This window comes from Ctenocephalides felis, unplaced genomic scaffold (assembly GCF_003426905.1).
Source record: "Ctenocephalides felis isolate EL2017-DRISC unplaced genomic scaffold, ASM342690v1 CF-g0.4_SCAFFOLD_01886, whole genome shotgun sequence".
Lineage (NCBI taxonomy): Eukaryota > Metazoa > Arthropoda > Insecta > Siphonaptera > Pulicidae > Ctenocephalides > Ctenocephalides felis.
The window spans coordinates 120,309,786-120,337,576 of record NW_020538040.1 but is presented as its reverse complement, the minus strand read 5'-3'; the positions used below and the strand labels follow the sequence as shown (position 1 = coordinate 120,337,576).

At 27.4% G+C, this 27,791-nt stretch overlaps 4 protein-coding genes and 1 long non-coding RNA gene across 8 annotated transcripts; 3 read left to right on the top strand and 2 right to left on the bottom strand.

The window, feature by feature from the left end:
- The first annotated feature begins 336 nt into the window (after positions 1-336).
- LOC113377728 (inhibitor of growth protein 3-like) lies at positions 337-5,607 on the top strand. Its single transcript, XM_026618137.1, has 5 exons — positions 337-459; positions 797-981; positions 4,345-4,579; positions 4,957-5,233; positions 5,312-5,607. The coding sequence occupies exons 2-5, from the start codon at positions 849-851 to the stop codon at positions 5,426-5,428; spliced, it is 762 nt and encodes a 253-aa protein (XP_026473922.1). The 5' UTR covers positions 337-459; positions 797-848; the 3' UTR covers positions 5,429-5,607.
- Positions 5,608-5,894: 287 nt separating this feature from the next.
- LOC113377294 (putative RNA polymerase II subunit B1 CTD phosphatase RPAP2) lies at positions 5,895-10,213 on the bottom strand. 2 transcript variants are annotated; one of them, XM_026617553.1, is made up of 9 exons: positions 9,913-10,213; positions 9,733-9,844; positions 9,432-9,596; positions 9,230-9,354; positions 8,394-9,061; positions 6,850-7,090; positions 6,625-6,771; positions 6,387-6,550; positions 5,895-5,923 (listed from the first exon to the last, which is right to left on the bottom strand). In XM_026617553.1, the coding sequence occupies exons 1-8, from the start codon at positions 9,966-9,968 to the stop codon at positions 6,388-6,390; spliced, it is 1,677 nt and encodes a 558-aa protein (XP_026473338.1). In that variant the 5' UTR covers positions 9,969-10,213; the 3' UTR covers positions 5,895-5,923; position 6,387. The 2 variants fall into 2 exon arrangements, with proteins under 2 accessions (XP_026473338.1, XP_026473339.1); XM_026617554.1 differs by lacking the exons at positions 9,733-9,844; positions 9,913-10,213 and having other exon boundaries at positions 5,896-5,923; positions 9,230-9,343; positions 9,432-9,590.
- A 1,201-nt stretch (positions 10,214-11,414) lies between these two features.
- On the top strand, positions 11,415-12,747 carry LOC113375816 (putative RNA polymerase II subunit B1 CTD phosphatase RPAP2 homolog). Its single transcript, XM_026615765.1, has 4 exons — positions 11,415-11,425; positions 11,520-11,712; positions 11,790-11,914; positions 12,083-12,747. The coding sequence occupies exons 1-4, from the start codon at positions 11,415-11,417 to the stop codon at positions 12,153-12,155; spliced, it is 402 nt and encodes a 133-aa protein (XP_026471550.1). The 3' UTR covers positions 12,156-12,747.
- A 3,984-nt stretch (positions 12,748-16,731) lies between these two features.
- On the top strand, positions 16,732-19,396 carry LOC113377915. Its single transcript, XR_003367121.1, has 6 exons — positions 16,732-17,148; positions 17,227-17,357; positions 17,432-17,595; positions 18,623-18,964; positions 19,043-19,173; positions 19,248-19,396. It is a non-coding gene; the product is annotated as an uncharacterized LOC113377915 (long non-coding RNA).
- Positions 19,397-20,128: 732 nt separating this feature from the next.
- On the bottom strand, positions 20,129-26,867 carry LOC113376722 (inhibitor of growth protein 3). Of its 3 annotated transcripts, none has more exons than XM_026616751.1 (8): positions 26,674-26,867; positions 25,877-25,948; positions 25,602-25,799; positions 25,337-25,466; positions 24,815-24,999; positions 21,219-21,453; positions 20,565-20,841; positions 20,129-20,486 (listed from the first exon to the last, which is right to left on the bottom strand). In XM_026616751.1, exons 1-8 carry the CDS (start codon positions 26,729-26,731, stop codon positions 20,370-20,372), a joined length of 1,272 nt encoding a protein of 423 aa, XP_026472536.1. In that variant the 5' UTR covers positions 26,732-26,867; the 3' UTR covers positions 20,129-20,369. The 3 variants fall into 3 exon arrangements, with proteins under 3 accessions (XP_026472536.1, XP_026472535.1, XP_026472537.1); XM_026616750.1 differs by having other exon boundaries at positions 20,130-20,486; positions 24,815-25,005; positions 26,674-26,866; XM_026616752.1 differs by lacking the exon at positions 26,674-26,867 and adding an exon at positions 26,282-26,420 and having other exon boundaries at positions 20,132-20,486; positions 24,815-25,005.
- Positions 26,868-27,791: the final 924 nt, after the last annotated feature.

The following is a 27,791-nucleotide window of genomic DNA, read 5'->3' as shown; positions in this document are numbered from 1 at the left end:
GTATAATTTTAATTCTGTTTCATTTTATTTTGTCTTTGGAGGATGTAGAAGGGGAGAATTTGTTGGTCAACAAGCCGATAATGAGTTTTCTATAATTCGGAGAGATTATTATCATGCATTGGAAGATGCAATGATGAATCAAGTTCAATTAGTGGAAAAAATGTATATCTAGTGGAAAATACCTAAACTTGGTGAGGCTATTCATGATTCATGAACTAAGTAAAAGAAAATTATTGCTGTAATAATATTTTATATAGAAAAGGGTTCAAACCACTTTAAATATTTTATATTATTAATAATGTTTTATTGTGGTTATTGTTTTATTCCAGATAGTGAACTACATAAATTTAAATGTGAGCTGGAGGCCGATCATAATGGAATTACTGAAGTACTTGAAAAACGTTCTTTGGAACTTGATGTACCACAGCAGTTGCCATCAAATCCACAAAAAGAAAACAGGTTATGATATTAAAATATTGGCACATTAAATCAAGCTTCAAGCAGATCTTTTTATAACAATTATGATTACTCTTCAAGGCCTAGAATTAAAATTTATTTTACAATACATAAATACTTGTGCTTATAATTGCATTGTTATTTAATATTCAAATATAAGCTGATCATAAAACTTTTCTAAAATCATCATTACAGAGAGACTCATATACCTATGAGTAAATTATAATGCTTTACATTATGATTATAGATGTTGTAAACTAAACAAAGTCACTTACTTTATTTGCTGGAAGCTTGATTATATTTATTGTCATAATATCTTCTAACAAATTTTCAGATACAGGCCTCGTGCTGAAAAAAGACGTGATAGCACTTCGTCAGTTAGAGCTGATTGTATGCCTTTAGAGAAAAGACATTCTAGTCATGCTACATCTTCGCCAGCATCATCGCAAAGTAATATAGCTGCCATTCAGAACTCTACTCCTGGTTCAAGTTCCACTGGATATACTCTTCAACATATTGGTGCAGGTAAGCTGTGCAGTGTGATAATATATTTATATTGATGTATTTATAGTGCATGTGTATAATATCAAATAAAATATTTGTGAAAAATTGCATGCTTTTATAAATAACTAGAATTGATACAAGTTTTGACTTTTCTTTTAACAATGTTGGACTGCTACTAATATTGGTAAGTTATTAATACACTAACATTTCAATTAATTCTATGTTAAAAAAAGCTGTTATTATTTATATTATATTTCAAAAATAGCTAGTTACAATATATTTTGTATGTATTAATATCTTTTTACAAGCCTTATCTGGTTGATAAACAAAATATTGAATATAGCTCAACATATCTTTTCGAAAGAGTTTATTTACATAACTATTCGATTATCAAGGTGTATATTTTAGAATACATTGTTTTATTTATTATCATTATTATTATTTTTTTTTGAAACCCTCAAGGTTACTTAGATTTTATATTATTTTTTTTTTTTTCATGAAGAATGGTAACTATATTGTTGAATTTAATTGATACAATTCATATAATATCAAATACTTTTTACTTGAAGTTCTCATAAACTTTATAACTTTTTGAAAATAAATGAACCGCCTTTTATCTTGACAGAGTATGAAATAAGTTTTTAATTAGGACTTTGGGTTCTATCTCAATATTGCTTTATGTTTAAAAAGTTTTCTTGTTAATTGTTGTTAATTAAGGGGGTATTCTATTGTAGAAATTCCAAAAAATTGTGTTTTTGTTTTTTTTTCATATTTTCAAAGCTTAACTATTCAAGAATGTATATACAAGAGGATTTTTTGAAATCTAAATTATTTTTGGAGATACAGCTATTTGACTATAATGATCTTCTTCTGTTTCCTTTCTTTTGCAAAACTTAACGCTTTTTTCTCAAAACGGTCTTTCAATAAGATGTACACGATTTCTTGAGTTCTACTAGACCGATTCACTTAAAATTTTCAGAGAACCTTTTTCATAGACTTTTGTCTAGTATGCACTAGTCACATTCCCAAATTTCAATTTCACTTTTTTTTTATCAAATCAAGAAACTCAAAAAAGTGGCAACAGTTGCCATTTATGTAAAAACAATAGCTTAATCCTAGTATATACCATAGAGACATCATTCTAGATGAATAATCTTTTTCTTCTCATTTCTGATTACTAGGAGGGTTGCAATTGCGTACATGGTCACCTGTCACCTTTTTGAGACCTCCCACTATAAACACTGCTAATTTTAAAAATTATTAACTTTTTTTTGTTTTAATTTTTTCTGTACTTTTGTAACGTTGATACACAAATAATAGAAAAAATAATACTAAGAAAATTGATTGCCCTTTTTATAATTTAAAAATGACCTAAAATTTATACCTCATAGTAGAATACTCTCTTAGATTGTTTGAGACTCGAGTTACTCCACTGCTAATTATTCTGTTACAAAGAAAATTGAATTTGAACATAAAGTTGAATTCAAATAAATTATTTACTAATCTAACATTATATATATATATATATATATATATATATATATATATAATTTTATATATTAATATATAAAAAATATTTTGAAAGAAAACTAGGCTTTTAGTAATTTAGTAATTTAAGAATCATAATTAGTAATAGCTATTCAGAAATCTTATATATTAATATGCAAGTTTAGAAAACCAAAGCTATATACATTGAGTTGAGTTCTAACAATAATCAGATGCTTATTCAGAATATCAGAATTTTTTATGATTTTATTTGTTACCCATATGTTGTTTTAAATCTAACTATATTACGCTATATATATATACTGAATAGCTATTACTAATACTGATTTTTAAATGTCTAAACTAATAACCTCATTTTTCTTAAAATTTAATTAATTTATATATATATATATATATATTTATTTTTTGAAACAAAATAACAATCTTTAGTTTTTTATCGAAATAATATGATTCATGTTAAAAGATATTATTATCACTGATTTTCCATTCTTTATGCATAGTATATAACCTAAAAAAATTCTTTGATTTTATGTCTGTTTGTCTGAAATATTGTTTTTAACATACATTTTTCCAAGAATGAAATATTTTGATTTGTTTTCAATTTACTAAGGAGCATTATATATCAATTATAATTTTCCTTTGGATATCTTAAATCGAAAATAACGAACTTCAAAACCTATGATACGCTTACGCAGCCATGTTATTTTTATTATTAATCAGCCTGCTAGCTTCAATTACACAACACAAAAACAAACGTGGTCGTTTTTTTATTTTCATTAACCGCATTCTTTTCCTGATGTACGAGTAAATAGGCATTGAAGATCTATAAAGATAATGCAAAATAAGTACATTTTTAGAACGTGGTTCTGAAATCCTTTTTTACGACCTAGCGAATTTTTGCGGTTCAAATCTTAACTAGTGGGGCGCATGACATCGTGCCTTAACATTTAAAATTTTTAAAAGATTAACATTTTTGAAAAAAAATTACTTTAAAAAATTTAGATTTTTGAGAAACTATAAATTTTTGAAAAAAAAATTAGAAAAAAATGTTTTTTTTATTTTGAAATATTTTTGAAGTAATGAACTTCTTTTCAAAGCAATCGCACTGCTTTAAGTGCATAGAGACGAAAAATCGAAGCGCGTAAGCGCCGTGTCGGCGTCTAACGGATAAACATTGGTACGGAACCCATAGGAATGTAAACAAAATTTATGCTTATTGTTAAAATCTCTATAAAATATCTGATAATTTCATGTGCATATGTGTCTAATAATCATTTTTGACCGCCAAGTGCCTTTTTTTTACTTTTTTCACTAGATCTCCGAAACCGCTAGACCTGCCTTTATGAAAATTTAATTAGTTCATCTTGTCAATACAAGTAAAATGTTTTTTGAATTATTAAAATCGGACACTCCGTTCTCTTAAAAACTGAATTACCCTTTGTGGCACTTTTTGCCCCGTATCTTCGAAACGGCTAGACCTGCCTATGCCAAAAACTAATCAACACGTCTCCTTATCAATAGCAGTCGAATGTTTTTTGAATAATTGAAATCGATTGAACCGTGTTCCCCAAATCGTCGACGAAAATTTTTATCCGCACACACACAAACACATGCACATATTCATTTTTTTCTAAGGTATGCCAAAATGTTCAGAAACCCTGAAACGCAAAGATATATGAAAATTTTCATTTTCGATTTTTTTGCAATTACTATAACTTACCCTACAGGAAGTTAAAAATAATTCAATATAATCTTTGTTAACAGAAATAATTTGTTACACACAGTAGGTTTTATAAATTATTACTAGTTATTACTTTGAAATAAATATACATGTATATTTAATAGTTTTTAATTAGATTGTAAATAATTTTCTTATAGGCAACGCAATTGCAGCTGCTGCTAGCCAAGCTATTACAGCAACTCAGCAGATGCAACAGGGCAGAAGAACAGCCTCTTTAAAAGCATCTTATGAAGCTGCAATTCATTTAGGCACTTCTGGAGGGGCTACTAGTGGACATGAACTGCTAATTGGAAGAGATTTGGCGGGTGCTGCTCAAACAGCATTACAAGCTGTTGAGAGAGAAGGGACCACAGGCCACCGCAGACAAAAAAAGTAAATATTATATTAATTTCAGAAAACTTTGAAAATCGTACAATTCAATTTTTAAACATATATTGTACTGGTTTTTAAACATATATTGTACACTTGGTGTTGATTTCTTATATGGATTTAAAACATTTTAAATAACTAATTATATATTCATTATTGAAAATCATATATTTAATTAAAACAGTTTTATTAAAAAGTAACTTTTCATCCATGAAATTTTGGTTTTATAAATTATTACATGATTATTCAAATTCAATGCAACTAAAAATAACATGTTCTATTAAATATGAGTTATGAATTGTTGTGAGAAAAGTAGATAGCCATATATAAAATCTTATGTTTACATAATATTAAAAAATATATTTTTTTAATTATTTCAGGAAGTACAACAATAATTCTTCTATTTCCCATTCAATAATTGGTGGAACATCCCATTCAAACAGTTCGATGGGATCTGCTGGTTCTTCATCTGGTATTGCACCCATAAATAATACACATACACATGCTGTTGAATCTGTTGATAATGGTACAGAGGTTGATGATGCAGCTGCTTTAGACGCAAATCAAGAAGAGTGGACATATGACCCTAATGAGCCTAAATATTGCCTCTGTAATCAAGTATCCTATGGAGATATGGTCGCTTGTGATAATGAAGATGTAATATACTTTTTTTTATTTACTTCATGTAAATATCTTCAAAGGTATACTTATCACAATCTTATTTATATTTTTTAGTGCCCATTTGAATGGTTCCATTATCCATGTGTTGGAATTGAAGCACCTCCTAAAGGTAAATGGTATTGTCCACAATGTATATCGTCAATGCGGAGAAGAGGTTCAAGGAAAGCTTGAACTGGTGTGTACATACTTGTATATAAAAATCTATTTTTTGTGTAACTTTTATTTTTCGAATATGAACTTTTTTATCTACATATTTTCTTTACACAATATATTCATAATTGTATTATTTGACTTTTAATAAGGTATTGTGTAACATTTTATAGGATGTAGGAATTGCAAATTATTTAGTTTTGTAATATTAACCATGTGAATTAAGTTTTATAAATTTTGAAAATAATTAATTTTATGATTATAAATTATTCAAGATCATATGTAAATTTCACAAAAATACTGTTTACTTTTTTTAATTGTATACAATTTATATATTTTCTTGAGACATGCATTTTTGCTCTGAATTGTTAATCAATCTATGAAAATACTTAGAAAACTGACAACTAAGTTTATTACTATATACTTCAGAAATACTTATTTATAAACTTAATCATGTAATTTGTTTTTTAGCATGAATAAGGTGACTCATATGAAGTGTGACTGTTGTAGAATCTTCTGTAAGAGAATTATGTTTTCAATTTAAAAATGTACTATTTTGAATGTGCTGTATGCTTATATTTATTTATGCTTGATGTAATGATAATGTTGTGTTAGTTCATTTAAAATTTGTAGTAAATATGTGAACTTCATTCAAATTTGCAATAACTTGTCACATGAAGCTTACACATTTTTATACTAAGCATGAAAAAAAAAAAGATTTTAATGTTTGAAATCTTGGTAGACAATCTCAAAATGGGCAAGTAGTTGTATTATAGATCAGCATATTTTTGTTTGGACTTGCAACAATAGTTTTTTTTTTAGCTTTGTTAACAATCTTCTGATAAGTGGTCAGTGAGCAATAATAGAAATAATGAAATAAAAACTATGCAGAATAGCTTTTTGTGAATAGCATTAAATGGAAAATGTACAGTAAATTATAAGAATAAATTCAAAAATAATAATATAAACAAATGTATACTTCATATTTTCCTTGCGCTTATTACTTTTTCTATATCAGTCACATCATTTATTATATTAATAAACTCATTAACATGGACATTATATGCATTTAATATTTGTGCAAATAACTTTGACGAAAGTATATTGTTCAATTTTTCTTTTAGATTGTATTGTAGAGACATCCTAAAAAACAAAACACAAAAATTACATAAAAGAATACATTATTCTTGCAAATAATTTATAAAAACCAAACTTACAATCCTAGTATAAAAAGTGCCAAAAGTTTCTGCATGGCAGGCTTAAATGTAATGTTCGTGGCATCTAATTCAAATGTGTTGATCAGCTGTTGCAATTCGAAAGATATGTTTTCATTTATGTTGTATTCTAATAATAATTTGGCTAATCTAAAATCAAATAAAAAAAATTATTTTTCATTTTATGAAAATTCATCAAATTCATAATTTGATTAAAGTTATAGTTACATAGGATCCAGGTAGGATAATACAATTCCTCTTCTTTTAACAATCTGGTCATATTGATCATTCAAAGGTAAAAATACTGTTTCAACTCTATCCCTTGAAGATGCAATAGTGGTGTCATCAGTACTTAATTCATCCACTGATATTTCTGTTTTCCCTCCATAAAATGCACGAACTTTAATCATAAGCTTATGATTTTCCTGTTTTAAATACTCATAATCCGGTAGTGGTTTAAGATTTTCACCTGGAAAAATAAATTCAATGTATTTTAATTTTAACACACACTTTATTTAATAATTACAGACGTTTCGAGACCATGGTATGCCTCATCTTCATCTTCTCAATATTTTATTTAAATTATATTTAATTTTTGAAAAACATCAATTTGAAAAACTATCTCTTATAATGCTTGACACAGTACTAAACATGTGAATATATATAAAAATATTTGAAAACAAATTTCAAGTGTCGAAGATGAAGGGACAAGGATGGATATTATTAAAATGTAAACTAACAGAGGTGCGCGATCATATACTAAAATCAACAAATGTGAAAATAGATTAATTTATTGAAGAGAATTATATAAATGAACGAAAATAGTAAACAAAAATTTATAAATTATTAATGATGTTTATATAAAAGTCGTGTAAAATATTTGTGTCGGATCTCAGATTTCAATATTGTTCATATTTAACATTCAATGTTAATTCCACACATATCACAAAATTCTATAATATATATATATATATATGTATATATAAATATATATATATATATATGTATATATAAATATATATATATATATATATATATATATATATATACAGATGTGTGTGGAATAATGGATGGATTTCCAAGAGCTATAAATAAATGATGGCATTAACCAAAATTTTGTGTATTGCTAAGTGTTTACAATATATGAAAGTTTTTTTTTATAAGAAATCAAGTCTTCCAATTGAGCATAATGAGCGAATATCACTATAACCGCCATTCCATTTCCTTCAAAGAAGTATGGTCCAAAAGCAAACACCATCAACGAATAACCTGACATGCATTCACATATTTTTTCACTGACTAAAAGTCAAGCAGAAACGGAATGTTAAAACGGAAACGGAATAATAAAAATCAGAATCCCATAAAATTGGGCGCAATTGTGTCATTATTTTTGGTCGTCTCCTAGAAATGTAATTTACATTATTCTCAGCCAATATTTTTCTCTATTTTTTTTTTCAAAATAGTTACAATCAATATCATCACCCAGTTTCTGCTTGGCGTTGAGTTCACCCTGTATATATATATATATATATATATATATATATATATATATAATTTTGTGTTAAGAGTGGAACAAATGAGTGTTGTATTGTTCATATTTAACATTTAATATATATATATATATATATATATATATATATATATATATATATATATACCCTTTATATAATACAAGTATAATTTATTTACATATTTATACCAATATATACAAATTACAATATTATATTTTATACCACCAAGAAACAAAATATTAATCAAATAAAAATACCTACTTTTAGTTATTAAAGAAAGATCTTCCTGTATTTCCATTAAATCCAATTTTTTACATAACTTGGCATATTGTTCCAACTGCTTGGGCGTCAACTTTAAATCTATACTGCTTTTAAATTGATGACTATTTTCTTTACAATATTCTTTAACTCGATCTTCTCCAAGTATATATATTAATGTATCAACAGTTATCCATGAACAAAGGGTATTAGAAATGATTTTTAAAATTGAAACTTTTGGAATGGTCTTTGTATCAACTATATTTTTCAAAGTTTTTTGTTGTTTAACATTTATATCTGTCATTTTATGTACAGTGTTTTTATCAATTTCTTCTGTGTAGCTCTTTTGTCTAATTATGTTTCGAGACTTGCTTCCAGATATTTTATCAAAAGAAGTTAATGGCAAAGAATTACTATTAGTTAGCTTTGTTGTATTTAAGTTATGTGTCTCTGATTCATTTATATTGATACTTTCTACAACCTCTGTTTGGACACTTGTATCATCTGCAGCAGCTTTTTGTAAATTTAGTATTGTATTACATTCATGTTTTATATTAGTTATTGATGTGAATTGTGTGTTTTTAGTGTCTTTATTAGATCGATGATTATCAATCCCATTTTCATTTATATTATCATATTTTAATTGAATTTCATCACCAAGAGAAGAAAAACTAAAAATATTTTTGGTTTATATTTATTCTTGTTATTTTATAAGAAAAATAGTTTTTAGTGAATTAATTAATAACTTTCAAGTTTAGTTGGATGAAAAGCCAAAGGAATACATATTATAAAATGTAAAATAATGATTATAAAACTAAAATACAAATGTTTAAACATACCTTTTAGTATGATTCCATAATTTATAACATCGTTTCTCTTCATTTTCCAATACCCATAATGGACTACTGGGCAACTGTTCTCTAATATATTTTGCAGCAGTAAAACATTGTGGGCTACAGAATTTCTGATATATTAAATTTAAACAATTCACCTTAGAATAAATCAAACTAGGATAAAAGAATTATTAATATAATAATTTACCTTACGTTCAGTAATGTCATATACTTTATTTACAGATGTTGATATCTTAAATTTATGCTTCGGAATTGAACCTAACTGATTATCACATAAAGGGTACCCACAAATTTTCAAAATAAAACGTTCTTCAAACACATCTTCTAAATAGGCTTGATTAAGATATTTCAGCTAAAAATATTTCAAATACTTAAATAAACTCATAAGCTTGATATACAATGTGCTAGTTTCAGATTATTAATGCTTACAATTACTTAATTTAAGTTAAATAAAAAAAATTATACAGAATTATTTGCAAAAATCTTACAACTTGCAGGAACATTTCTTCAGTGGTGGTATCTAGCAACTTCTCTACAATTTTTTGGGCTTTAGCATTACATTCCTTTCTCTTTTTTACAAATATCAAATAATCTTCATGCCTAAATAAAATTTTAGAAAACTGAATGGTGATACCAACAAAATTACATGCACATGTACTTCAACGTACTTCATCTGATCCATAAAAACAGACTTTCTGTCGCTGGAACCGCTCCTTTTATTCATTGTTACACTTTTTCTAGTAACTTACTGTATGAATAATCTATCAAACTGTCAAAAGTGAAAAAATATCAATGTTATTCACCGTATATTCCGTATATTCATTCCTCAAATATTTAAATTATTTGAACAATATTATTATATTGTCAAGGAGTTGAACCCTAGACAATATTAGAATACCCCGTGTTCATGCCTAGACAATATACTGTTGTTCATGTGTCATAAGTGTTCATGAGTCATAAGTTGAACTGTCAAATACGCACAGCTAAGGGTGCATTCGACTTGGACGCTTACGCGCTGTGAGCGCGCCGTGAGCGCGCTTTCATCGTTCGACTTGGCGCTGTGAGTGTGGCATAAGTACGCTCGTAGCACCATCGTAGGATGCTCGTAGCACATATTTTGCGCTCACATACGCTCACGCCACAGAGGTAGGGCAGCGTGAGCGTGAGCGTCAGTTGTTTTTACTATCTGTCATTTCATTTGTTTATTAATTGTCAAATTCTTTATAATTCCGCAAAAATGGCAAGCTGTAGATCACAATTATTTCTTAATATTAATATTGATATTAATTAATTTTAAATTTAATCAATTTTAAATTTCAATTTTAATATTACTATTAATTAAGCATAAGCTAACCAAATTTCATTTATTTATTAATTGTTAAATTCTTTATAATCCCGCAAAAATGCCAAGTTGTATATCACATTTATTTTTTATTCATATTATTTATTTTATTTTATTCATACTATTTATTTATTTTAAATTCAATTAATTTTAAATAATTTTAAATTTTAATTTTAATATTACTATTAATTAAGCATAAGCTAACCAAATTTCATTTATTCATTAATTGTTAAATTCTTTATAATCCCGCAAAAATGCCAAGTTGTATATCACAATTATTTTTTAATATTGATATTAATATTAATTAATTTTAAATTTAATTAATTTTAAATAATTTTAAATTTCAATTTTAATATTACTATTAATTAAGCATAAGCTAACCAAATTTCATTTATTCATTAATTGTTAAATTCTTTATAATCCCGCTGAATGATCCAGAAAGTAATAAAATTTACACAATTACCGTTACCGCCATTTGCCGCCATTTTGATGCTTATTGACGCTCACAGTTTCCAAAACGAACGGAATTTAGTTATCGATTCTGAGCGCTTATCGGCCAAGTCGAACGCTAAAAATTCGTGCTTATAAGCGTGAGCGCTCACAGCGCGTAAGCGTCCAAGTCGAATGCACCCTAAATAAACATAAGCAAATACGCCAAATTCCTTGCTCATTTCTAGACGGTGACGCCCTAGATAAATAAGCATAGACCATAGCATGGCCGGTAATCTCGGAACAAACGTCTGTAACCCGAGTTTAGTTAGAGCCCCTGCCGCCGGTCGCGCTTGTTTTCAGTTTTTTTTTTTTTCACTTTGAAATCGAATTTGACATATGACAGATACGTAAATCAAACATGACGTCCATTGTAATAAATTTTTCATGAAGAGATAACCTAGACAATATAATAAATGCTTGTTAAAGTAAAAAACAAATAAGCTGTCGAAGTGCATTGTTTAACGATGATTTTCTGAATGATGATCAAGCCTATTTAGAAGATGTGTTTGAAGAACGTTTTATTTTGAAAATTTGTGGGTACCCTTTATGTGATAATCAGTTAGGTTCAATTCCGAAGCATAAATTTAAGATATCAACATCTGTAAATAAAGTATATGACATTACTGAACGTAAGGTAAATTATTATATTAATAATTCTTTTATCCTAGTTTGATTTATTCTAAGGTGAATTGTTTAAATTTAATATATCAGAAATTCTGTAGCCCACAATGTTTTACTGCTGCAAAATATATTAGAGAACAGTTGCCCAGTAGTCCATTATGGGTATTGGAAAATGAAGAGAAACGATGTTATAAATTATGGAATCATACTAAAAGGTATGTTTAAACATTTGTATTTTAGTTTTATAATCATTATTTTACATTTTATAATATGTATTCCTTTGGCTTTTCATCCAACTAAACTTGAAAGTTATTAATTAATTCACTAAAAACTATTTTTCTTATAAAATAACAAGAATAAATATAAACCAAAAATATTTTTAGTTTTTCTTCGCTTGGTGATGAAATTCAATTAAAATATGATAATATAAATGAAAATGGGATTGATAATCATTGATCTAATAAAGACACTAAAAATACACAATTCACATCAATAACTAATATAAAACATGAATGTAATACAATACTAAATTTACAAAAAGCTGCTGCAGATGATACAAGTGTCCAAACAGAGGTTGTAGAAAGTATCAATATAAATGAATCAGAGACACATAACTTAAATACAACAAAGCTAACTAATAGTAATTCTTTGCCATTAACTTCTTTTGATAAAATATCTGGAAGCAAGTCTCGAAACATAATTAGACAAAAGAGCTACACAGAAGAAATTGATAAAAACACTGTACATAAAATGACAGATATAAATGTTAAACAACAAAAAACTTTGAAAAATATAGTTTGATACAAAGACCATTCCAAAAGTTTCAATTTTAAAAATCATTTCTAATACCCTTTGTTCATGGATAACTGTTGATACATTAATATATATACTTGGAGAAGATCGAGTTAAAGAATATTGTAAAGAAAATAGTCATCAATTTAAAAGCAGTATAGATTTAAAGTTGACGCCCAAGCAGTTGGAACAATATGCCAAGTTATGTAAAAAATTGGATTTAATGGAAATACAGGAAGATCTTTCTTTAATAACTAAAAGTAGGTATTTTTATTTGATTAATATTTTGTTTCTTGGTGGTATAAAATATAATATTGTAATTTGTATATATTGGTATAAATATGTAAATAAATTATACTTGTATTATATAAAGGGTATATATATATATATATATATATATATATAATGTTAAATATGAACAATACAACACTCATTTGTTCCACTCTTAACACAAAATTATATATATATATATATATATATATATACAGGGTGAACTCAACGCCAAGCAGAAACTGGGTGATGATATTGATTGTAACTATTTTGAAAAAAAAATAGAGAAAAATATTGGCTGAGAATAATGTAAATTACATTTCTAGGAGACGACCAAAAATAATGACACAATTGCGCCCAATTTTATGGGATTCTGATTTTTATTATTCCGTTTCCGTTTTAACATTCCGTTTCTGCTTGACTTTTAGTCAGTGAAAAAATATGTGAATGCATGTCAGGTTATTCGTTGATGGTGTTTGCTTTTGGACCATACTTCTTTGAAGGAAATGGAATGGCGGTTATAGTGATATTCGCTCATTATGCTCAATTGGAAGACTTGATTTCTTATAAAAAAAAACTTTCATATATTGTAAACATTTAGCAATACACAAAATTTTGGTTAATGCCATCATTTATTTATAGCTCTTGGAAATCCATCCATTATTCCACACACATCTGTATATATATATATATATATATATATATATATATATATACATATATATATATATATATATATATATATTATATATACATATATATATATATATATATATATTTATATATACATATATATATATATATATATATATATATATATATTATAGAATTTTGTGATATGTGTGGAATTAACATTGAATGTTAAATATGAACAATATTGAAATCTGAGATCCGACACAAATATTTTACACGACTTTTATATAAACATCATTAATAATTTATAATTTTTTGTTTACTATTTTCGTTCATTTATATAATTCTCTTCAATAAATTAATCTATTTTCACATTTGTTGATTTTAGTATATGATCGCGCACCTCTGTTAGTTTACATTTTAATAATATCCATCCTTGTCCCTTCATCTTCGACACTTGAAATTTGTTTTCAAATATTTTTATATATATTCACATGTTTAGTACTGTGTCAAGCATTATAAGAGATAGTTTTTCAAAAATTAAATATAATTTAAATAAAATATTGAGAAGATGAAGATGAGGCATACCATGGTCTCGAAACGTCTGTAATTATTAAATAAAGTGTGTGTTAAAAAACTGATTGTTGTATTGTTCATATTTAACACTTAATATATATATATATATATATATATATATATATATATATATATGATAGAATACATTGAATTTATTTTTCCAGGTGAAAATAGTATAGGAGCCAGCAACGTTTTCAAAACAAGCATTTTAGTCAGGCTGGTTTTTTGGTATGTGGTCCTTGGTGCTCTCTCGGTTAGGGTAAGGGCCGTCTGGCAGCTGGAAGTGGTTGCGTTAATTAGTACGCAGCCAATTTGTACAGCGCGATTTCAAAATTTTGAAAGCATTTTAGTCAGCCCAATTTTCGTTTTTTTGACTTCGAATAGGTTCACCAGACTCAATTTTTTTGTTGCCAGACATTTTGGGCGCTGCTAAATATGTGCCAGACGCCAATTTATTTATTAATTTTTTTAAAAATTCAAATCATTTTAGTCCGTCTGAAATTTTAGTATTATGTTCGTTAAGGGTCAAAACACGTAAAATTAATTTGCCAGACGTTTCTGCGGTTGTTAACCATGTCTGGCAAGCAAAAATGTCTGGCAATATGATACTAGTTTATAGCATTTTAGTCAGTCCAATTTTCATTTTTTGACTTGATATTTGATTTGATAACTTGAATAAGTTATCCAGATTCACATTTTTGTTGCCAGACATTTTGGGCGCTGCCAAATATGTACCAGACGCCAATTTATTCATTAATTTTTTTAAAATTTCAAATCATTTTAGTCCGTCTGTAATTTTAATATTATGTTCATTAAGGGTCAAAAAACATAAAATTAATTTGCCAGACGTTTCTGCGGTTGTTAAGCATGTCTGGCAACGAAAAAGTCTGGCAATATGATACTAGTAGACAGAGTGAGACAATCGCTAAATACATTGGCGCGAATGAAACAAAAAACTATTATACTCGTAAGAGCGCTATACGTTTACTAGGCAGAAAACCATAAGAAAAATCAAGTAACTACATTAGACAGATGTGTTTGTTATAAACTTCTCTGCAAAATTGTGTTTATACCATTTTTCTTTAGAATCACCGTTTCTTACAAATTGCCATCTGGAAAGTTAAAAAAATCATATTTCTCATAATATGCAGCCTTTATAAATACATCATCGAAGGTGAATTATGAGTGAAAAATAAAAATCCATTGATTTGTTTTGGATAGATGAGTTTAACGAGTCTTTCGATATATTATATTGTAGTATTATTGTCCCAGTGTGGGAGGTTCGCATACCTGATTGTTTTGAAGGAATTAATCGAAATAATTATGTATAAATGAATGCGAGGCGTGTTATAACATCCAAAGTGCTTAAACAGTTATCATATTAAGCCATAAGACGAATAAATCTGTATAATAGACGTTTTTATTCATTGTTAAAAAAACGATATTCCCAATAATAATCTTGATTTAAGAGACCTAGGTCGAATGACTATCATTATATAGTGATACATATTGATCTAAAATGAACCCATTTGAATTTTTGAATTATTAAATACACTTCGATTTTTAAAAAACAGTGCTCAATTTACAGCTAAAAGCTGAAAGAAAAAAGGGCGGAGAATGTTTGCTGTACAATATATATTGTATATATTATATATATATACTAGAATTTTAAGATTCTATTCTAGGGGTAGCTCGAACTGGTAAGGTGGCAAAACTAGTATTATCAGTATTAAGTATAGGTTTGTGTTACAATTAGTTGCTGCTAAAGCCATGTAATATGTACATTTACCAATAATATTACATGTATCATGTAAAATGAAGTCATTCGACTCAGTTAACTTAGTGATAAAAAAAAATTGCGTACAGCAAAATGATTATTGTCAGTTCTCATTGCATAACTTAAAATATATGATAGTCTTGGGAAATTGACGATGTTACTTAACCACTGTCGAGTCAAATTTTTCAAAATATTAACAGCAATATTTTAAACTCATTAACATATTTTTTACAGCTAGTAAAATTAAAAAATTGACTAATATGATGCAATTTCTTTGTTTTTTCTAATTAGGTCTTTATTTAACTTTATTTTATTTGTTTTATGAAAATGTTATTGAAATTGCACTAACTTTAAATTGCGCTCTTACGAGTATAATAGTTTTTTTGTTTCATTCGCGCCAATGTATTTAGCGATTGTCTCACTCTGTCTACTAGTATCATATTGCCAGACTTTTTTCATTGCCAGACATGCTTAACAACCGCAGAAACGTCTGGCAAATTAATTTTATGTTTTTTGACCCCTAATGAACATAATATTAAAATTACAGACGGACTAAAATGATTTGAAATTTTAAAAAAATTAATGAATAAATTGGCGTCTGGCACATATTTGGCAGCGCCCAAAATGTCTGGCAACAAAAATGTGAATCTGGATAACTTATTCAAGTTATCAAATCAAATATCAAGTCAAAAAATGAAAATTGGACTGACTAAAATGCTATAAACTAGTATCATATTGCCAGACATTTTTGCTTGCCAGACATGGTTAACAACCGCAGAAACGTCTGGCAAATTAATTTTACGTGTTTTGACCCTTAACGAACATAATACTAAAATTTCAGACGGACTAAAATGATTTGAATTTTTAAAAAAATTAATAAATAAATTGGCGTCTGGCACATATTTAGCAGCGCCCAAAATGTCTGGCAACAAAAAATTTGAGTCTGGTGAACCTATTCGAAGTCAAAAAAACGAAAATTGGGCTGACTAAAATGCTTTCAAAATTTTGAAATCGCGCTGTACAAATTGGCTGCGCACTAATTAACGCAACCACTTCCAGCTGCCAGACGGCCCTTACCCTAACCGTGAGAGCACCAAGGACCACATACCAAAAAACCAGCCTGACTAAAATGCTTGCTCGAAAACGTTGCTGGCTCCCGTACTAAAATCTTAAACCACTACCGGATTATGAGTATTTAAAACAGGAAAATCATAAGCTTATGATTAAAGTTCGTGCATTTTATGGAGGGAAAACAGAAATATCAGTGGATGAATTAAGTACTGATGACACCACTATTGCATCTTCAAGGGATAGAGTTGAAACAGTATTTTTACCTTTGAATGATCAATATGACCAGATTGTTAAAAGAAGAGGAATTGTATTATCCTACCTGGATCCTATGTAACTATAACTTTAATCAAATTATGAATTTGATGAATTTTCATAAAATGAAAAATAATTTTTTTTATTTGATTTTAGATTAGCCAAATTATTATTAGAATACAACATAAATGAAAACATATTTCAATTCAAGCATTTGAATTAGATGCCACGAACATTACATTTAAGCCTGCCATGCAGAAACTTTTGGCACTTTTTATACTAGGATTGTAAGTTTGGTTTTTATAAATTATTTGCAAGAATAATGTATTCTTTTATGTAATTTTTGTGTTTTGTTTTTTAGGATGTCTCTACAATACAATCTAAAAGAAAAATTGAACAATATACTTTCGTCAAAGTTATTTGCACAAATATTAAATGCATATAATGTCCATGTTAATGAGTTTATTAATATAATAAATGATGTGACTGATATAGAAAAAGTAATAAGCGCAAGGAAAATATGAAGTATACATTTGTTTATATTATTATTTTTGAATTTATTCTTATAATTTACTGTACATTTTCCATTTAATGCTATTCACAAAAAGCTATTCTGCATAGTTTTTATTTCATTATTTCTATTATTGCTCACTGATCACTTATCAGAAGATTGTTAACAAAGCTAAAAAAAAAACTATTGTTGCAAGTCCAAACAAAAATATGCTGATCTATAATACAACTACTTGCCCATTTTGAGATTGTCTACCAAGATTTCAAACATTAAAATCTTTTTTTTTTTTCATGCTTAGTATAAAAATGTGTAAGCTTCATGTGACAAGTTATTGCAAATTTGAATGAAGTTCACATATTTACACTTTCGTTTCATTCGCGCCAATGTATTTAGCGATTGTCTCACTCTGTCTACTAGTATCATATTGCCAGACTTTTTTCATTGCCAGACATGCTTAACAACCGCAGAAACGTCTGGCAAATTAATTTTATGTTTTTTGACCCTTAATGAACATAATATTAAAATTACAGACGGACTAAAATGATTTGAAATTTTAAAAAAATTAATGAATAAATTGGCGTCTGGCACATATTTGGCAGCGCCCAAAATGTCTGGCAACAAAAATGTGAATCTGGATAACTTATTCAAGTTATCAAATCAAATATCAAGTCAAAAAATGAAAATTGGACTGACTAAAATGCTATAAACTAGTATCATATTGCCAGACATTTTTGCTTGCCAGACATGGTTAACAACCGCAGAAACGTCTGGCAAATTAATTTTACGTGTTTTGACCCTTAACGAACATAATACTAAATTTCAGACGGACTAAAATGATTTGAATTTTTAAAAAAATTAATAAATAAATTGGCGTCTGGCACATATTTAGCAGCGCCCAAAATGTCTGGCAACAAAAAATTTGAGTCTGGTGAACCTATTCGAAGTCAAAAAAACGAAAATTGGGCTGACTAAAATGCTTTCAAAATTTTGAAATCGCGCTGTACAAATTGGCTGCGCACTAATTAACGCAACCACTTCCAGCTGCCAGACGGCCCTTACCCTAACCGTGAGAGCACCAAGGACCACATACCAAAAAACCAGCCTGACTAAAATGCTTGCTCGAAAACGTTGCTGGCTCCCGTACTAAAATCTTAAACCACTACCGGATTATGAGTATTTAAAACAGGAAAATCATAAGCTTATGATTAAAGTTCGTGCATTTTATGGAGGGAAAACAGAAATATCAGTGGATGAATTAAGTACTGATGACACCACTATTGCATCTTCAAGGGATAGAGTTGAAACAGTATTTTTACCTTTGAATGATCAATATGACCAGATTGTTAAAAGAAGAGGAATTGTATTATCCTACCTGGATCCTATGTAACTATAACTTTAATCAAATTATGAATTTGATGAATTTTCATAAAATGAAAAATAATTTTTTTTATTTGATTTTAGATTAGCCAAATTATTATTAGAATACAACATAAATGAAAACATATTTCAATTCAAGCATTTGAATTAGATGCCACGAACATTACATTTAAGCCTGCCATGCAGAAACTTTTGGCACTTTTTATACTAGGATTGTAAGTTTGGTTTTTATAAATTATTTGCAAGAATAATGTATTCTTTTATGTAATTTTTGTGTTTTGTTTTTTAGGATGTCTCTACAATACAATCTAAAAGAAAAATTGAACAATATACTTTCGTCAAAGTTATTTGCACAAATATTAAATGCATATAATGTCCATGTTAATGAGTTTATTAATATAATAAATGATGTGACTGATATAGAAAAAGTAATAAGCGCAAGGAAAATATGAAGTATACATTTGTTTATATTATTATTTTTGAATTTATTCTTATAATTTACTGTACATTTTCCATTTAATGCTATTCACAAAAAGCTATTCTGCATAGTTTTTATTTCATTATTTCTATTATTGCTCACTGACCACTTATCAGAAGATTGTTAACAAAGCTAAAAAAAAAACTATTGTTGCAAGTCCAAACAAAAATATGCTGATCTATAATACAACTACTTGCCCATTTTGAGATTGTCTACCAAGATTTCAAACATTAAAATCTTTTTTTTTTTCATGCTTAGTATAAAAATGTGTAAGCTTCATGTGACAAGTTATTGCAAATTTGAATGAAGTTCACATATTTACTACAAATTTTAAATGAACTAACACAACATTATCATTACATCAAGCATAAATAAATATAAGCATACAGCACATTCAAAATAGTACATTTTTAAATTGAAAACATAATTCTCTTACAGAAGATTCTACAACAGTCACACTTCATATGAGTCACCTTATTTATGCTAAAAAACAAATTACATGATTAAGTTTATAAATAAGTATTTCTGAAGTATATAGTAATAAACTTAGTTGTCAGTTTTCTAAGTATTTTCATAGATTGATTAACAATTCAGAGCAAAAATGCATGTCTCAAGAAAATATATAAATTGTATACAATTAAAAAAAGTAAACAGTATTTTTGTGAAATTTACATATGGTCTTGAATAATTTATAATCATAAAATTAATTATTTTCAAAATTTATAAAACTTAATTCACATGGTTAATATTACAAAACTAAATAATTTGCAATTCCTACATCCTATAAAATGTTACACAATACCTTATTAAAAGTCAAATAATACAATTATGAATATATTGTGTAAAGAAAATATGTAGATAAAAAAGTTCATATTCGAAAAATAAAAGTTACACAAAAAATAGATTTTTATATACAAGTATGTACACACCAGTTCAAGCTTTCCTTGAACCTCTTCTCCGCATTGACGATATACATTGTGGACAATACCATTTACCTTTAGGAGGTGCTTCAATTCCAACACATGGATAATGGAACCATTCAAATGGGCACTAAAAAATATAAATAAGATTGTGATAAGTATACCTTTGAAGATATTTACATGAAGTAAATAAAAAAAAGTATATTACATCTTCATTATCACAAGCGACCATATCTCCATAGGATACTTGATTACAGAGGCAATATTTAGGCTCATTAGGGTCATATGTCCACTCTTCTTGATTTGCGTCTAAAGCAGCTGCATCATCAACCTCTGTACCATTATCAACAGATTCAACAGCATGTGTATGTGTATTATTTATGGGTGCAATACCAGATGAAGAACCAGCAGATCCCATCGAACTGTTTGAATGGGATGTTCCACCAATTATTGAATGGGAAATAGAAGAATTATTGTTGTACTTCCTGAAATAATTAAAAAAATATATTTTTTAATATTATGTAAACATAAGATTTTATATATGGCTATCTACTTTTCTCACAACAATTCATAACTCATATTTAATAGAACATGTTATTTTTAGTTGCATTGAATTTGAATAATCATGTAATAATTTATAAAACAAAAATTTCATGGATGAAAAGTTACTTTTTAATAAAACTGTTTTAATTAAATATATGATTTTCAATAATGAATATATAATTAGTTATTTAAAATGTTTTAAATCCATATAAGAAATCAACACCAAGTGTACAATATATGTTTAAAAACCAGTACAATATATGTTTAAAAATTGAATTGTACGATTTTCAAAGTTTTCTGAAATTAATATAATATTTACTTTTTTTGTCTGCGGTGGCCTGTGGTCCCTTCTCTCTCAACAGCTTGTAATGCTGTTTGAGCAGCACCCGCCAAATCTCTTCCAATTAGCAGTTCATGTCCACTAGTAGCCCCTCCAGAAGTGCCTAAATGAATTGCAGCTTCATAAGATGCTTTTAAAGAGGCTGTTCTTCTGCCCTGTTGCATCTGCTGAGTTGCTGTAATAGCTTGGCTAGCAGCAGCTGCAATTGCGTTGCCTATAAGAAAATTATTTACAATCTAATTAAAAACTATTAAATATACATGTATATTTATTTCAAAGTAATAACTAGTAATAATTTATAAAACCTACTGTGTGTAACAAATTATTTCTGTTAACAAAGATTATATTGAATTATTTTTAACTTCCTGTAGGGTAAGTTATAGTAATTGCAAAAAAATCGAAAATGAAAATTTTCATATATCTTTGCGTTTCAGGGTTTCTGAACATTTTGGCATACCTTAGAAAAAAATGAATATGTGCATGTGTTTGTGTGTGTGCGGATAAAAATTTTCGTCGACGATTTGGGGAACACGGTTCAATCGATTTCAATTATTCAAAAAACATTCGACTGCTATTGATAAGGAGACGTGTTGATTAGTTTTTGGCATAGGCAGGTCTAGCCGTTTCGAAGATACGGGGCAAAAAGTGCCACAAAGGGTAATTCAGTTTTTAAGAGAACGGAGTGTCCGATTTTAATAATTCAAAAAACATTTTACTTGTATTGACAAGATGAACTAATTAAATTTTCATAAAGGCAGGTCTAGCGGTTTCGGAGATCTAGTGAAAAAAGTAAAAAAAAGGCACTTGGCGGTCAAAAATGATTATTAGACACATATGCACATGAAATTATCAGATATTTTATAGAGATTTTAACAATAAGCATAAATTTTGTTTACATTCCTATGGGTTCCGTACCAATGTTTATCCGTTAGACGCCGACACGGCGCTTACGCGCTTCGATTTTTCGTCTCTATGCACTTAAAGCAGTGCGATTGCTTTGAAAAGAAGTTCATTACTTCAAAAATATTTCAAAATAAAAAAAACATTTTTTTCTAATTTTTTTTTCAAAAATTTATAGTTTCTCAAAAATCTAAATTTTTTAAAGTAATTTTTTTTCAAAAATGTTAATCTTTTAAAAATTTTAAATGTTAAGGCACGATGTCATGCGCCCCACTAGTTAAGATTTGAACCGCAAAAATTCGCTAGGTCGTAAAAAAGGATTTCAGAACCACGTTCTAAAAATGTACTTATTTTGCATTATCTTTATAGATCTTCAATGCCTATTTACTCGTACATCAGGAAAAGAATGCGGTTAATGAAAATAAAAAAACGACCACGTTTGTTTTTGTGTTGTGTAATTGAAGCTAGCAGGCTGATTAATAATAAAAATAACATGGCTGCGTAAGCGTATCATAGGTTTTGAAGTTCGTTATTTTCGATTTAAGATATCCAAAGGAAAATTATAATTGATATATAATGCTCCTTAGTAAATTGAAAACAAATCAAAATATTTCATTCTTGGAAAAATGTATGTTAAAAACAATATTTCAGACAAACAGACATAAAATCAAAGAATTTTTTTAGGTTATATACTATGCATGAAGAATGGAAAATCAGTGATAATAATATCTTTTAACATGAATCATATTATTTCGATAAAAAACTAAAGATTGTTATTTTGTTTCAAAAAATAAATATATATATATATATATATATAAATTAATTAAATTTTAAGAAAAATGAGGTTATTAGTTTAGAAATTTAAAAATCAGTATTAGTAATAGCTATTCAGTATATATATATAGCGTAATATAGTTAGATTTAAAACAACATATGGGTAACAAATAAAATCATAAAAAATTCTGATATTCTGAATAAGCATCTGATTATTGTTAGAACTCAACTCAATGTATATAGCTTTGGTTTTCTAAACTTGCATATTAATATATAAGATTTCTGAATAGCTATTACTAATTATGATTCTTAAATTACTAAATTACTAAAAGCCTAGTTTTCTTTTAAAATATTTTTTATATATTAATATATAAAATTATATATATATATATATATATATATATATATATATAATGTTAGATTAGTAAATAATTTATTTGAATTCAACTTTATGTTCAAATTCAATTTTCTTTGTAACAGAATAATTAGCAGTGGAGTAACTCGAGTCTCAAACAATCTAAGAGAGTATTCTACTATGAGGTATAAATTTTAGGTCATTTTTAAATTATAAAAAGGGCAATCAATTTTCTTAGTATTATTTTTTCTATTATTTGTGTATCAACGTTACAAAAGTACAGAAAAAATTAAAACAAAAAAAAGTTAATAATTTTTAAAATTAGCAGTGTTTATAGTGGGAGGTCTCAAAAAGGTGACAGGTGACCATGTACGCAATTACAACCCTCCTAGTAATCAGAAATGAGAAGAAAAAGATTATTCATCTAGAATGATGTCTCTATGGTATATACTAGGATTAAGCTATTGTTTTTACATAAATGGCAACTGTTGCCACTTTTTTGAGTTTCTTGATTTGATAAAAAAAAAAGTGAAATTGAAATTTGGGAATGTGACTAGTGCATACTAGACAAAAGTCTATGAAAAAGGTTCTCTGAAAATTTTAAGTGAATCGGTCTAGTAGAACTCAAGAAATCGTGTACATCTTATTGAAAGACCGTTTTGAGAAAAAAGCGTTAAGTTTTGCAAAAGAAAGGAAACAGAAGAAGATCATTATAGTCAAATAGCTGTATCTCCAAAAATAATTTAGATTTCAAAAAATCCTCTTGTATATACATTCTTGAATAGTTAAGCTTTGAAAATATGAAAAAAAAACAAAAACACAATTTTTTGGAATTTCTACACTAGAATACCCCCTTAATTAACAACAATTAACAAGAAAACTTTTTAAACATAAAGCAATATTGAGATAGAACCCAAAGTCCTAATTAAAAACTTATTTCATACTCTGTCAAGATAAAAGGCGGTTCATTTATTTTCAAAAAGTTATAAAGTTTATGAGAACTTCAAGTAAAAAGTATTTGATATTATATGAATTGTATCAATTAAATTCAACAATATAGTTACTATTCTTCATGAAAAAAAAAATAATATAAAATCTAAGTAACCTTGAGGGTTTCAAAAAAAAAAAAAAATAATGATAATAAATAAAACAATGTATTCTAAAATATACACCTTGATAATCGAATAGTTATGTAAATAAACTCTTTCGAAAAGATATGTTGAGCTATATTCAATATTTTGTTTATCAACCAGATAAGGCTTGTAAAAAGATATTAATACATACAAAATATATTGTAACTAGCTATTTTTGAAATATAATATAAATAATAACAGTTTTTTTTAACATAGAATTAATTGAAATGTTAGTGTATTAATAACTTACCAATATTAGTAGCAGTCCAACATTGTTAAAAGAAAAGTCAAAACTTGTATCAATTCTAGTTATTTATAAAAGCATGCAATTTTTCACAAATATTTTATTTGATATTATACACATGCACTATAAATACATCAATATAAATATATTATCACACTGCACAGCTTACCTGCACCAATATGTTGAAGAGTATATCCAGTGGAACTTGAACCAGGAGTAGAGTTCTGAATGGCAGCTATATTACTTTGCGATGATGCTGGCGAAGATGTAGCATGACTAGAATGTCTTTTCTCTAAAGGCATACAATCAGCTCTAACTGACGAAGTGCTATCACGTCTTTTTTCAGCACGAGGCCTGTATCTGAAAATTTGTTAGAAGATATTATGACAATAAATATAATCAAGCTTCCAGCAAATAAAGTAAGTGACTTTGTTTAGTTTACAACATCTATAATCATAATGTAAAGCATTATAATTTACTCATAGGTATATGAGTCTCTCTGTAATGATGATTTTAGAAAAGTTTTATGATCAGCTTATATTTGAATATTAAATAACAATGCAATTATAAGCACAAGTATTTATGTATTGTAAAATAAATTTTAATTCTAGGCCTTGAAGAGTAATCATAATTGTTATAAAAAGATCTGCTTGAAGCTTGATTTAATGTGCCAATATTTTAATATCATAACCTGTTTTCTTTTTGTGGATTTGATGGCAACTGCTGTGGTACATCAAGTTCCAAAGAACGTTTTTCAAGTACTTCAGTAATTCCATTATGATCGGCCTCCAGCTCACATTTAAATTTATGTAGTTCACTATCTGGAATAAAACAATAACCACAATAAAACATTATTAATAATATAAAATATTTAAAGTGGTTTGAACCCTTTTCTATATAAAATATTATTACAGCAATAATTTTCTTTTACTAAAGTTCATGAATTTTAGCCTCACCAAGTTTACGCAGGTATTTTTCCACTAGATCATACATTTGATTGGCTAATTGAACCTTTTCATCAGCATCTTCCAATGCATGATAATAATCTCTCCGAATTATAGAAAACTCATTATCGGCTTGTTGACCAACAAATTCTCCCCTTCTACATCCTCCAAAGAAATTCTTAACACGCTTTTCTAATGAATCAATATTATCTAAAAGAAAAAAACAATGCCAGTATAAAAACCAACAAATTTAGCATGGAATGCAGTGATTTATCAATATAAATTACTTTGTACAGTTAGATCCATTTCTCGCATTTCTGTAAATCGATCTCGTAGTTCTTGAGGTAAATGTTCTATCACTGTAAAAATGTATCAAAATTAAATAAAGAGGCGTTCAAAAAAATTTAGTTTTATAACTCCTGGAAATCTTTCCATACAGATGAATTTAAAATTATTAAGCACTTTAAAGCATTCATTAATGGTTGTTGTTTAATATGCAGAAAAAGCTGTGGATTTACTCATTCATTTAATTAAAATAAAATAACTATAACTTTAATCTTAGCTCACATCTGAGTAACATTGTTTTCTCTAACAAATAATTTAGAAATTATGAAACCCACAAAAATTATTTTCTCAAAAATCTGTATAATTCAAAGTAAAATTAATAAACCATTAAATTTATATTATGTTACCTATTTACAAAATATTGTTAACAACTCTAAATGATTGGTATTTTTTGATGCAAGTAATATGTACACACTTCAGAATATATCACTTAAATTTATATTATTAGCTCAAGTTTAAATTTAAAGTTATTTTATAAGCTAATTACAAAATATTCTTAGAAACTTTCAAAAGAACTTGCTTATGGCTTTTTAACACTGCCTCATCGAAAACATATTGCATAAAGTCCCTTAACTCTAATATGTTTCGTAGGTAGAAGCAAGATTATTTAAAATATTTAATTTAAAAAAAGAGCGATTTGTTCATAACGTTTGACGTTTAAAAAGTGATGTTGCTCATGCATTTATTGTATCATGTACTCTTAAAGAATTATTCATGAATAATTTATAAAATATATCACAATTATAATCTTCTGTCGCACGTTTCTTCCGACACATTATCATTTTTCTGAGGTGCATACTGCATTTATGCAGTATGACAAAATGTTATTACATTTTGAGACCCCAAACTATTTTACACAAAACGTTTTATATTCTTATATGTAAATTTACAACAGTCAAGATAATGTAGACTTTCGTATATCACTGAGACTCTTCCATGAATTCCATACGTTTCCAATATCATTAATATACATGATAAAATACAAAATGTATTTAGAAGCTAAAGGATAAAAAATTACAAACAACGCCATATTGACATTTATTCAATCTGTCAAAAGTTTTGTAGATTTTTTACTCACTCTCTAAATAATCTTCTAAGTATAACATAATTAAATATAAAGTAAATAATTTATCAAAAAATATATTCTAAACACAATTGTGTGTTTTTACATAAATATAAATATACAATTTATCTACAGCTTTAGCACATCTTCTTGTGAGAAGTGGCCATTTTGACTGAAATTGACAAGAGCGAAATACATTTAAGAGGATTGAAAAGTATCAAAATCAATTATGATTCGGCGCGTGCCAACACCGATTGATCTTAAATTTGATGACATAAGGGAATATGAAGCCATCAGGAAAGGAATAAATTCAACTAAAAACACAGCGACAAATGGAGAAGGTACGAGCTCTCAACCGCATTTTGTTAGCGTCGACTCGAAAACGGCGCAAGATATTAGAAGAAGGCTCGGCATTACGCCTTTGACGACTCCTTAGGCTAATACGCAATACACAATTGTTGGCAAGCTGATGATGCATCGAAATTTATGTCGACTCAGAATATTTTGAAAGATCCACAGATCCTGAACGTGCGCCTTTTTTATCAAATCGTATTTGTAATGTTTTATATCGATTTCATATGTATTTTATATGATAATTTCTATTTTTTTGTGAACGATTTTTATTTCTGTACATTGTACATATCTTTTGTCATTCATGAAACACTTTCATTGTAAATATAACTTTATTTTACATAAAAGTAGTGGTTAAAATAACATAAGATGTATACAAATCATATTGTAATAAAACAGCATACGCATTGATCAATTGTGATTAAAATTATTTTCAATTACTA